At 35.6% G+C, this 12,821-nt stretch overlaps 1 protein-coding gene across 2 annotated transcripts in view; it reads right to left on the minus strand.

Annotated features, from left to right (window-relative positions):
• The window catches only part of Gycalpha99B (guanylate cyclase 1 soluble subunit alpha 2), a 671,156-nt gene that overhangs the window by 618,683 nt on the left and 39,652 nt on the right, over positions 1-12,821 (minus strand). Inside the window, exons 1-2 of one of the 2 annotated variants that reach the window (XM_065366356.1) lie at positions 2,677-2,881; positions 1,753-1,983 (exon numbers count right to left, since the gene is read on the minus strand). In XM_065366356.1, coding sequence (XP_065222428.1) covers positions 1,753-1,908 — 156 coding nt within the window. In that variant the 5' untranslated portion in view covers positions 1,909-1,983; positions 2,677-2,881. Of the gene's footprint in view, positions 1-1,752; positions 1,984-2,676; positions 2,882-12,821 lie in introns of those variants that run through there. The other variant, XM_065366355.1, reaches the window with a different exon arrangement.

The raw sequence follows: 12,821 nt of genomic DNA on the forward strand, positions 1-12,821 counted from the left end.
CTCGAGACTTGCTGGCATAAGAAAATCTGTTTGAGACGTTTTAGGGAAAATATACGCTAAAAAATTCGAAATAAAAAATTAGAATTAAAAATTTCAAAGTTCAATTTTCACTTTAAAAGCACGACCATTTAAAATGAATAAAAAACTGAAGGCTATACTAATAAAATTAGAAAAAAGTTGCACTATAGATTCATTTTTGTCCTCTTTTGAACAAACGAATCTCCGAAATGAAATCTGAACACCACTGAGGAGTACAATATGGTTCAAAATTTGATTGAAATTCGAAAAAACTACCGTGCTCCAAATATGGTCGAAATCCCCCCTTCAAATTCAATGCTGTTTAACGCATCATTATGTGACGTTTTTGAGACTGCTAAGTTGGAATATTCACTTATTTTTCTCGATGCAACTTCTCGCTGCATTTTGCCCTCTACAATTTTGAAAAAAAAGCGCAAAAAATTACATTATAGTGTGAAATATAGATTTTTACAAATTCAAGGATGCTGAGAGTTCAAATATCTATTGAGTATTCATTTTTCAGATAAAAAATCCCTTAGTATCCTTCTAATCGATCTCCAAATTTCGAAAAGAAATACGAAAAATCTATGGATTGTGACGTAACGAGTGAATTTCTGAGTAAACATGAAGATTTGGGAACGAGGGCCATGTACATACTTATGTATGAATTAAATCAATTTATATTTTCATTTCGAAACAAAAACAATCGAACAAATAATAAATACGTCATGCCACATTTTTTTCAATTTTATCGCAAGATTTTTTTTTCAAAATCTGAAGAATTAAAAGAGCAAGAATTTAGGAAATTTTGATAAATCAATAGAATCTTCGTGCCATCTCATAGTTTTGTAATTCATTCGTGCTTTATTTTCAAAATTTTCAAAGAGTGGGGAGCACTGAGGGGTCGTATATTAAAAAATTGGCAAATACTTATTTGAACTGAGGACCCTCGAAAACTTCACAAACTACGTGCCACACACGACGTCATTTCAATCTGTTTTTAGGATTTATTTAGGACCAAGGACTGGTGGGGGGAAGGGGGGTCTGAGTATTGGATGTATAATTAAGTTATCGAAATACATCACTCATGTTCATGGGAATTTACAAACATTTTGAAACAAATCTTTCCAAAAAAAAACCTAAAAACAGCTGATGAATGTTTCTGATTTTTTTTTTAGAACACAAGGGTACGTGAGCTCTCCAAATTTCGTATTCTCCAAATCCAGTAGACCTATTCTCAAAAATGATTCACAGTTTTCCATGTTTTCGATTTTCGGAGCTGAATTCCTCATCTCAGTTAGGCAAAAATCATTCGAAATGGCATTTTAGTACTTTTTCGTGATTTTGGAGAGGAAGGGCCGGACGTGGTACCTCAAAACTACCCTCTCTGCGTCCAAAATTCGTCATTTTCAATCCTTCGAAATAAAACAACAAAAAGAGGAAGTTTTCAAATTAAAAATCGAACATAATATTATTTTTCAAATATTCGAGCTTTGAGAGCCCCCCCTCCCTCCATCTCCCTCTCATTGTGGCGAACGAACAAATCTGGATCAGGGCTCTGGGGAAAGTGGAAATTTTGCAAATAATAATCTATTTAAAAAATCTCATCAATAGCCCTGCTGTCGAATAAACTCGCAATAGAGATAGTCCCCCCCCCTTTGACACTCTAAAAATATCCACCACCGTATTCAAAAACAAAATATGTATATCTACTAGAAAAAATTATTCACTCACCGGCGGATTGGTCAACGTCGAAATAGCCTCGTTCAAATGTTTCAAATTTAACGTAGAAATATCCTCGATATCGGACGAAAATTGCACCGAACTTTGACGATGTTTTTCTCGATAAACGTCGCAATTAGGAGAAATTTTGCTAAACGGACACGACATCTTTGGTACCACACGCGGCCTGTTTACCTTTCATACTTCATGATTGTGTTGGCCCGAAACACGACGTTCGTATATCTGTAAAATAAATCAAACCATATCGTAAATTTACCAATATACCTACTTACTAGGTGTAGGTACACGACTACACGTTAACGTAAGTATATATGTACGTATTAAAAAGCATGCGAAAATATAGCTTATAAATACAAAAGCCACCCTGGTGAGTGCTTCGCTCCATTATACCTTCGTCATCCCTCCTCATCGTCTCATTGCAAGAACCAAACAAGGCAATAAAATAGTATCTAGTAGGTACGATGAAAGTAAAGTATTACATTTATATCTATGGTAGAGGTACCTCACCCCTACTCGTGTAAGTATGAGGGTATTTTCACACTATAATATACTACGTATAAATAGTGAAGATATGTGCTACGTAGTCTTAAATATTAATTTGGCTTCAGGCTGAAACGCTAATTTATCACAAAACTTACAACTAATCACCGCGTATAAGTAAGAAATACGACTTTAATCTGAAATATGTTGCCATCTTTAATGGAATTTACCTAGTACATGGTGCAAATCGCGAGATTTACTTTGAACTTGAATCACTTCTCTTTTTCATCCCTTCGTCTTATCGAGCTTTTTGTTGACTGTATACCTCTTTCTGCTGAACATTCCTCGTGCTTCCTTACGTAAGTACGAGAAATTCACATCAACATGCTACAAATACTTACCCACGTATTGGTTCATTTTATTGTACGTAATTACCTTTCGGCTTCTTTTGCTTTGACATTATAACACCTCGTTCGATTATTAATTTCAATATCTATGTCTATAAATGTAAATCTGACGATACGAATACGAGCAACACTAAAATACACGCGAGAAGTACGAAATACGAAAAAATAACCTACGGATCATCAACTTACAATTAACGCGAATTCGAAACAACGTCGAATACGACATTTCGCGAACAAAACCGAGAAAACGAATACCACACGATTACGAAAACGATAAATGACTAAAAGAAGACGTACCTAGACCTACTACGAGTACGAAGGTGAACGACGAATATACACTACTCATATAAACCGCATTGAACAAGCAAAATGACAACACTCGATATCACCGTTCGAAAAAAAGGCATTGTAGTAAGATGACTCATCGTCTAGTCCTTAGAACACACGACCCACTGGTTCGGCATCTTATCAGATGTTTATTGATAACGAAAAAGGCATATCAGAGCAGATTGTTACTCATATCTTTTGCAAGAATTAACGAGTGTGTTATCTTTGATGCGATCGCAACTCTAAAAATCACTTAAATACCCAAAAGGTTTTATGCATGAAATACAGGGTGCTCAAAAATATCGAGTAGGTACTCAAAAGAATGTGTTTTTTTTTAAATTAAAAATATAGGTTGGCAACGCGAAATAGATGCAAGGGGGAGAGTTGGAAACAAAAATGTTGAATAATTTTAAGGTATTCAAAAACGATTTGTTATAAAGTTTCAATTCCAATTTTTTTTTTTTTGTTGGTATACTTTCGAATGAAATTTTACACCTTTACACCTTTTCTTTGTCATTTTTTGCCATTTTTTGCACCGTTACAAACTCTGTAAGTAAGTATTGATTTGGTTATGTTTCTTGAATTTCAAGAGTTAATTATTTTTCGTTATTAAATATTTGAAAAATTGCATGTGCAGTAAAATTGAAATTTTCTGGAGGGAAGTGAGAGCAAAAGCTTTGAAAAAAATCACAATTTGAAAAGCAGAATAACTGATGCAAAAAATTGTGTTTCATAGCTTCAACATTTAAAATTTTCAACAATAATTTTCAGTAAATTATGATACTTATTTTTTTGGCAAGGGCAATAAAGCTTTCAAAAATTGATAATTTTTCAAAATTTCTAAAATGAGAAGTAATTTTTTAACTCTCCAACTTTGGCCAGAGAAAAGAAAAGGAAAAGCTGTGAAAAATTGACGAATTCGAGAACTTGATTCTTAAACTTTTGACAATGCAACAAGTCAATGTTCAATATTTTCAAAAATAGGAATAAAAGCCCGAGTCAAGCAAGAACAAAAAATTTTGAAAATTAATAATTTTTCAAAAGTAAAATAACATTATTTTCGACACGAGAAGTCAATTTTCCAACCCTCCAATTTTGGTCAGAGAAAAAAAAAGAAAAATAATGATCTTCAGGATTTTTTGTTCAAATTTTTAAATTACAGCTTCGAAATTTGGAATGTTTTTGAAAATTGAGATCTTTGAACTTTTGAGAGTTTTGGCGAATATTTTTCTAAAACTACTCTCGATTATCTCTAAGTTGTAGCAGTCGGTGAGCCAATTTGAACTCCAAGGTTGGGCATTATGATAGAAAGCTTCAACTGCTCAAAAAAATCTCTCATCACACTAAATGACTCTGTATTGGTAATAATCGAGAAATCTGCCAAAATATTGAAAATAATGGTACCAGAAAGTGATGAAATTTCAGTAAAATTGAACAAAATGTAACAAAACATTGAAACTTGTATAAAAACGTGCAAAATGGACATAAAAATGACAGAAAAATCGCCAAAAATGGATACAATTTTAGTAAAGCTATTGTAAATTTCATAACAATTGCTTGAAACATCATAGTATATGTATTTCAAAGCTGATAATGAAGCATCTCAAAATGTTAGTAAAATGTTGTAACAATCAAAAGTTGTCTTCTTTTGAAACTAAAAAAAAAAAATCGTTTTGAATCACTAATCACAGCTAAAACATTATTCGAATTAAATATAACATGAAATATCGACATTTTTAATCCAAATTGCATCCTACCTTGGACCATTTACATACCTAAGTTTGATTTTTTTTTCATCTCAAAATTATAATACACTCACTTTCCCTCAGAAAAATCTCGTTACTGTACAAAAATTGTTTCTTATTCATCCAAAAACGTCCATTACTCCAAAAATGCTCATTTTTTTCAAAAAAAAAAAATTTTCTTTAAAAATTAATCATTTTTAAACATATAGGCTACCTAATGTTTTTTTGTTTTTTTGTTTGAGAAAATGGCCATTTTTCTTTTAAATGGCCTTCTCTGAAAAACTAAATTTTGAAAAAAATCATCATTTTTGCCCAAAATTTTACCAAAAATTCGTTCATTCTCTATTACGAAAATTTTATTTCACCTCAAAAATATCGATTCTATTCGGAAAATCACTGAAAAAAATATCACTGTTCTCAAAAAAATCTTGTTTTTTACTACAAATTTCAGTCATTGTAAGTAGGTACCTATACTTATAGTAGGTATTACTTATCTAAAAATTCGTTCTGATATATTCTTCCAATCCAATGCTGCCCCCCCCCCCCCCCAAAACAAAAATATGAATCAAATCTTTCGAAAAACATGAATATTTCCTTCATAATTTGTTTCATTTTTTTTTTAAACAAATTTTTTCCAAAAAATAATCATATTTTGAATTCTTACTATTTTAAAGAAATGTTCACGTTTCTGAAATAAAAAAATCCTATTTTTACCCAGAATTTCGCTCATATGCATTCTCTTTAAATATCTGATGTTTTACTTGAGTATTTGACCAACAATTTTTGTTCCTTTTCTTTACATCCTCATTTTATTCAAAAACTGTATGTGGGTACATTTCCTTTCTAAAGATGTTCATTTTATTCAAAAAATGAGCACTTTTACCAGAAATTTTCGTTTATGCCCAAAAGTTGTTTTCTTTTGCACCCAAAAGGTTTTTCATTTGTGTCAAAAATGTTCATGATCTGCTTAGACCTTCTACAAAACTCTCGAAAGTATTTCCTTCATTAATAGATAGATACACCTTCGAATAATCGCCATTCAAGCATCATCATTCATCAGCAATATATTCGACTCACGAATAAGCCAAAGCGACTAGATAAATTGCATTTTGCCCCTCTCCTCCTTCACATAGTCACATTCCTGGTCCTTCCATCCAACAATACAACAATATTATAAGTTGCATTCGCAATTCGCCTGGTATTTCATTTCAATTCAGGCACATAGCACATGGGTATGCAATTTCTCAGCACGCGCTTTGCAAGTTAGGAACTGGTAATCGCCGAAGACAGACGCACGTCACCACCTGCTCGGCTCTTTCTATCGTGAAAGGCGATTGATTATTTCATTAAAACACCAACACAACACAGCCGAACGCCTCTCAACTTTTATTCGTTGTTGTTCGTCACTCAAAGTTAATAAATTCGCAGGGTATTAGGTACTATAATTAAACTTGATCCGGTTGAGATTTTTTTTTCTTTTTCTTACCAGTTGGACTATAGAGACTTGGTAGTTGGTATAGGTACCTCTATCTTATAGTACCTACTACGAGACCGATATTTTATCCTATTTTTCGGCCTCCCTGCTTACCTACTCGTATATATTCGCAAAAACTTACACTATTTCAAAATGGCGCCTGATAAAACTTTCGAATTACGTGAATGGAATTAACCTGTCAGGTTCGGGATAGGTTTAATCCTTCACTTTGAGCTTCAGCCGAAGAGGATTCATCAATTAAGCGAAGATATCTGTTTTGTTTTGCGCTTCAGTCGGACCGAACCATCGCGATGTTGATGAACGTAGCTGCGTCTGTGTCCGAGTTGATGAGTTGAATACCTAAGACTCTTGTGAATGTTGTTTTTTTTTTTTGAATTAAGTATTATTATTGTGGATAAATAATTAAGAGATTGTCGAATTTTCAACTGCTCAGTAAAACCCTAAAAATGAGCTTGGATTTTGATGGCACTGGCCTAGGTCGACGCAGTATCTCAAATACCAACCCTTCAGAACTGAGTCACTTTTCTCAAAACTGGTATCAATGAGGACCAGGAAGCGAGAAACCCCTTCATTTATTCAAAAATCACTTCTCCTTATCAACCCAGTGTCTTTCAACTCAAAAAAAGTTGTAGCAGTATGCCATTCCGTGAGAGCCAAATTTTTGTTCCAGAAACTTTGAGGGCTCTTGCTGGGGGGGGGGACGTTCTCTCCTTCGATATTTCCTTCTTATATTCCCCTCCAAAAAAGTATGGTAACAAACTTTTTTTGATCCATCAGAGTTGATAGGTATCTCCCTGAATTCTCGCACGATGATTGACCATACGTGGCCCCAGTCAATCTGGTCTAGCTCACATCCAATCCGTGGGATAGCGAGTTTTTTGATTTTTCTTCTAGTACATTCCCTGGCAAGATTTTGGATGCCAAGGGAGAAGTCCTTATATTATGTTGGTTTGTCGTAGTAGTAGATTTTTGTGATGATGCAGAATATTATATAGTGACCCTGGCTCAATTCCTTCGATTTTATGCTTTAGAGTAGCCACTTCCCCCACATTGTGTGGTTGGGTCAGCAGCATCTCTCTACCTCCTAAGTAGCGGATGAAGTCCCTTGCTATCCCATTAGACATTCCGAGGTCTTGGCTGACACAGTGTGCCAGTGCAAAGGAGGGCACTTGTAGAAATACCTACAGTAAAAGCTTTTTATAACGCTTTCGGATATAATGGCTGATTTCGTTATCACGCTGATTTCTTCCAGTCCCTTGACATCCCCATTTAAATCAATGTAAAATTAATTGCAATATAACGCTCTTGAGCATCTAAAAATCGCGTTTTAACGCTCTGAAATTTCGACAATTATTGTTCAATTTCGTTGATTTAAGACATTCAACAACTAGTTTTTACATGTTATTTTTATGCGAAATATAATGAATGGAAAATTTGAGTTGAAAAATATTCACAATGTAAAAATGTTTTTTCACAAACGTTGCGTGAATTTGCGAATCGATATCGACACTCATCTCTAACTTCAATCAAATCGAAAAAATAATGCCAGAATTGAAATCTAGCTCAAATTGCAACTTTTGAGGGAGGATGACCGAAGGACTGCACAAGTTAAACTACCATAACACGGCAAAAAAATACGTTTCTTCCAAACATGACTCTACACTTTGAAGACCTCCGATCATTTCCTTGAACCATTAGCGAGCTCAGAACTTTCCTGGGTAGTCTCCCACTCAAAGATACGTGTGTATATGCATTTAAATTCAAAATATTAATTACAAGTTTACCTACGTACATCGTTTTGACTTCCTTTATAACGCTTTTTTCACTTTAAAACGAGAATTCGTGGTATAACGCTAATCAGTGTTAAAATGAGACTTTCGGTTATAACGTGCTTCGGCTTATAACACTCTTTTTCTCTGGTCCCTTGAAAAGCGTTATAACGAGCTTCTACTGTATGTCTTTGTTGGCTTCCTCCAGCGTGAGTAGCCCATTGGACTTGACCGCTGTTACAGCCATATTTCCAAAGCTTCTCCTCCTCATTACTTCTGCAGCAGAGGAGATGAGTCTGGTCTCAACATCACAAGGTGTTAGTTTGTGCATGTCAAGATATTGTTTGTACCCGGTTGGCAAAACGGAATTTTTTAGATAGTGCATCTGAATAGGGATATGACCACATATCAGTCAGAATGTATTTTCTGACTGCCAAAACGGCAATATCTGACTGTGATTCTGATCCACACTCAGATCTCCACTCAGTTTTCTAACGAGTCAGCACCATCTTGGAATTTCAAAAAAATACTTGTTTCTGATTGGTTGATTGTGGTCAGACTGCGAATCTGACTGTCAAAACGGCAATTTCTGACTGCAGAAATGAGTAGTCAGATATCACCAGAAATGTGCTAATCAGGTATGGGAGAAGATCCCCCACACTGGCAGTTGGAATGTTGAAATACAGTGGGCCCCGATTATTATGGATCCACTTAATAAAATCACCCGTTTAATGCAATCAAATGGCATGGTCCTGATTTTTTGTACCTAATTACACAGAAAATCACTCGTTTATTGTGATCAAACTCCCCGCTTAGCAGAATCATTTTGTGAAAATATTGAGGTATTTTTGGGAAAATGGCCTGTTTTTTCATACTTTGAATCAAAAATTTTGGAATTTTTCACTTATTATCCTCTTATTTTTAAATTTTGATTTCTAACAATTTTCTCTCAAGTGATGATAAAGGGAAAAAGGTCTAAACATTTGAAAATTTGAAAAATAGATATGTTATGTACCTAAATCGCGAATTCGGGAGTACCTATCGTAATTTTAATTCATCTTTTTAGTGTGCATGTACATTGTTAAGTTGTAGTAAATTTTTTTATGTGAAAATTGTGTTTTTTCAAAAGTTTGCTTTATAAAATCACCCGCTTAATAAAATCAATTTGCCTCGGACAAATGCGACCATAATAAGCGGGGCCCACTGTATGCGAAAGGCGCTTTCTGGTATATCCTCCCAATGTACTGTGAAAATTTGGACCCCCTAGGACAATTTGGAGAGGCTGTAGGCGTTCCTAAAGGTTGGTGGAAAGTCAAAAACACATAAAATAGCCCAAAAATTCACTTTTCTGACCCTGGAGGAGGGTCAAATGGGGTTGGAAGGTTGACATATGCAAAAGGCACTTCAGGTATATCCTCCCAATGCACTGTGAAAATTTGGACCCCCTAGGACAATTTGGAGAGGCTGTAGGCGTTCCTAAAGGTTGGTGGAAAGTCAAAAAACACATAAAATAGCCCAAAAACTCACTTTTCTGACCCCGGAGAAGGGTCAAATGAGGTTGGAAGGTTGACATTTATGCAAAAGGCACTTCTGGTATATCCTCCCAATGCACTGTGAAAATTTGGACCCCCTAGGTAAATTTGAAGGGGCTGTAGGCTTTCCTAAATGCCAAAAAAAAAAACAGGTAAAATAGACCAAAAATCCACTTTTTTGACCCTGGAGAGAGGTCGAAAAGGGTTGGAAGATTGAAACCTGTAATATGTACTCATGGGGCACCCTCCCATTGTATGCTGAAAATTTGGACCCCCCAGATCAGTTTGAGGGGTGAGGGGGTCAAAAATAGGGGTGATATGGGGTTTTCCCCACCTTAGATAAGTTGGGGATGACCTGGGAAACTGAAATTTGGATATGTTGATCACAGTGAGAGTAATGACCAATGGTATGATTTTGGACCCTTCTTGTTCATTTGGGGTCATATTATGCTCCTCAAAAAAAATGATCTTTTCTGTAATTTTCAACTTTGACCCTCCCCACTGCAGGGGTCAACTTCAGTTCCCAAAAAAACCTCGTTCCACAAGCTTGATTTTATTTGATCAATTAGAACAGGTTCCAGGTCATAAAATGTAAAAATCAACCTCACGCTAAAACTTATAAATATATGTATAAAATCTGACACACCAGGAACCGTCTAGTTCCAGCTCAAAACGTCGAGAACTATTAAAATTTTTGACTCCCGACCTTTTTATCCAAAATTGGGCCTACCGCAATAGTCATCATTTTTTACAAAAATTTGGCTAAAAACGGTCTCCTTTGTATTTTATCGAAATCCTCCTACTTACTTTTTTTGCGATCGGCGCGCCCTGATGCGATGGTGTGAATATCTATTGATTTTAATCTTCTTTTTTTTAGGGTGTGGGAATAAGTAGCTAATTTGCGTGAGGATTTTTCTACAATGAGTAAAGATTTGTCACCAACTCATCATTAACAGAATGAAAACGACTCGACATTAATTAAACCACATTATAAATTACCATCAACATAATTCATATTTGTCACCAACGTAGTACAAGTATTAATAAAAGCCACCAAAGAGTACCCATAAGCAGTTAATTAGTCGCAGACAGGAAGATATTATGCGAAATGAGAGACCTCACTCATCGATACCACAGGGTTGATAAAATCGAAAATATTTAATACTCGGTACTCGCTAATAGATGTCGGAATATTTCGGCGCGTCTGAGGAGTCGTCGATAGCGAGACGAGTATACGGGTACAGCAGGGATGGAATGATTTATTACTTTATTTATTAAATTTCTAGGTAACGCGTTCGACGAAGGTTTTGGCTTTTAAAATATCGGCTCTCGTTGCGAAATGGTTTTGCAAACACATGACGGCGAAAGGGAACCGAGCGGCGCCGCGGTGCTCGCGCGGCTACGACGTGTGACGAAATTAGAAAAGCTTTATTTTTAATTATTTGCAGGTACCTACTCCTATACTATAGTACGTAGTAGTAAATGGTACCTACGCGTTATATGTACGGTATGGTATTTAATATACGTCGAAATTTTCTGGCGAATATGATCGATATACCATTACCGGGTAAAAGGTTAGGTTAATTTGGTACCTAAGTTAAGACTGCTGCGCACCATATTATAGTTTATACGGTTCGCTTGTTGTATGTACATAAAGTCCATTTAAAGGCTGGCTCCGACTCCATCAAACGAAACTATCTGTTAACTATATACCCGTGCGTGGATATTATATTTCCATAGCCGCCACCGTCGTCGTCGTCTATGGTACCTATTCAAAAGATGTTAGTGATGAGGTATAGTACCCAGTACCTAGTACCTATTACAGCTTTCAAATATTACGGCATAAATGAAATTAAGATCGCTTTCTGCGATTGGCAAAAAGCTTTTAACCGAGTGCCTTCCATCTAGTCAATTTATTTAGTAAAAGCAAACTGAAAAGGTTAGAGTAAGTAAACTTGCATTATTTGATTTACCGGGCACGGGCACCAGCACAATATTCTGTCGCAATAACTCATGTCATCATTAAGCATCGCATAAAAGCCTCGATATTAATAGCGAAAAGCGCTTCTGTACGAGTACCATACCATGCAAGCTAGGTATACACGAGTCAAGAATATATATAGGTAAATAAGCATCCGCTAAAACTTCATTTTCTACACGTCGAAGATGTACATAGGTTCTAAAAAGGTAAACTCTCGAGATGGATAGAGAATGAGAATGAGATGGCCCTGGTAGTGCAGCAAACATAGTCAGCTAAGTAACGTTTAATTGCAACTTGTGCATAGCTTTAATCTATTTCCTAAATACATATGAAATTACTCATCACAAAAATCAGCGTTGAAAAATCTCGTTTGGAATCATCATAGAAACATTCATTTGACATTCAGCATGAGAAAATTCATTTGATACCATCGTAGAAAAGTTCTGGGAAAATTCGTATCTACCTAGGTTGTGGAAGAAATTTTTGTGTTGGAACATTCTTTCTTACTCTTCCTCTTCTAAGCCCAATTTTAGTCGATCACGATCCATCAGTGACCAAACAATCATGATTGAAAAATTTGACCAAAGAGGTACCTAGGAGAGCTCTGCACAAGAAATAAAAAAATTGGCCCTCAAATGCTTCAGTCAGAACAAACAGGATAGTCTACAGAGGTGGGCGGGTTCTGCGCCAGGAATCGAAAATTTGACGCTCATTTGTTTCAATCAGAACAAACAGGAAACAGTACTGAGGTATGCGGGTTCTGCGCCAGGAATTAAAAATTTGACACTCTCTATTGTTTCATTCAGAACGAATATGAAATCATATGAGGTGAGCGGGTTCTGCGCCAGGAGTTGAAAATTTGACGCTCAGAGGCTCAATTGCTGCAATTAGAACAAACATGAAATACCTAAGGGGATTCTGCGCCAGGAATTTGAAAATTTGGCGCTCAATATACCTCCAATCAGATCTAACAGGAAAGGCTACAGATGTAGGCGGGTTCTGTGCCAGGAATGAAGACATTTTATGAGCAATCGCTTCAATCAAAAAGAACAGGAAAGATTTAGAAAAGCCGAAACCACTGCATTCCAAAATATTTCCTTAGATTCAGAAATTATTAATTTTTTGAAGTTCTGACCTTATCAATCTAGAATAAATTATTTTTGAAGAAAAAATTTTCAAAACAAGAATTCATCCAAAAGTATGTGATTTTATGTTTTCAACCGCTCGATGGAACTTTGAAAGTAGTACTGAGATTGACGACAGAGGCTTACGATCTTTTTGAACTGAGCCATTTTCCCCAAAACATGTTGAGTACTTTACAGGC

The sequence above is a fragment of the Planococcus citri genome, chromosome 5 (assembly GCF_950023065.1).
Source record: "Planococcus citri chromosome 5, ihPlaCitr1.1, whole genome shotgun sequence".
In the NCBI taxonomy this organism is placed as follows: Eukaryota; Metazoa; Arthropoda; class Insecta; order Hemiptera; family Pseudococcidae; genus Planococcus; species Planococcus citri.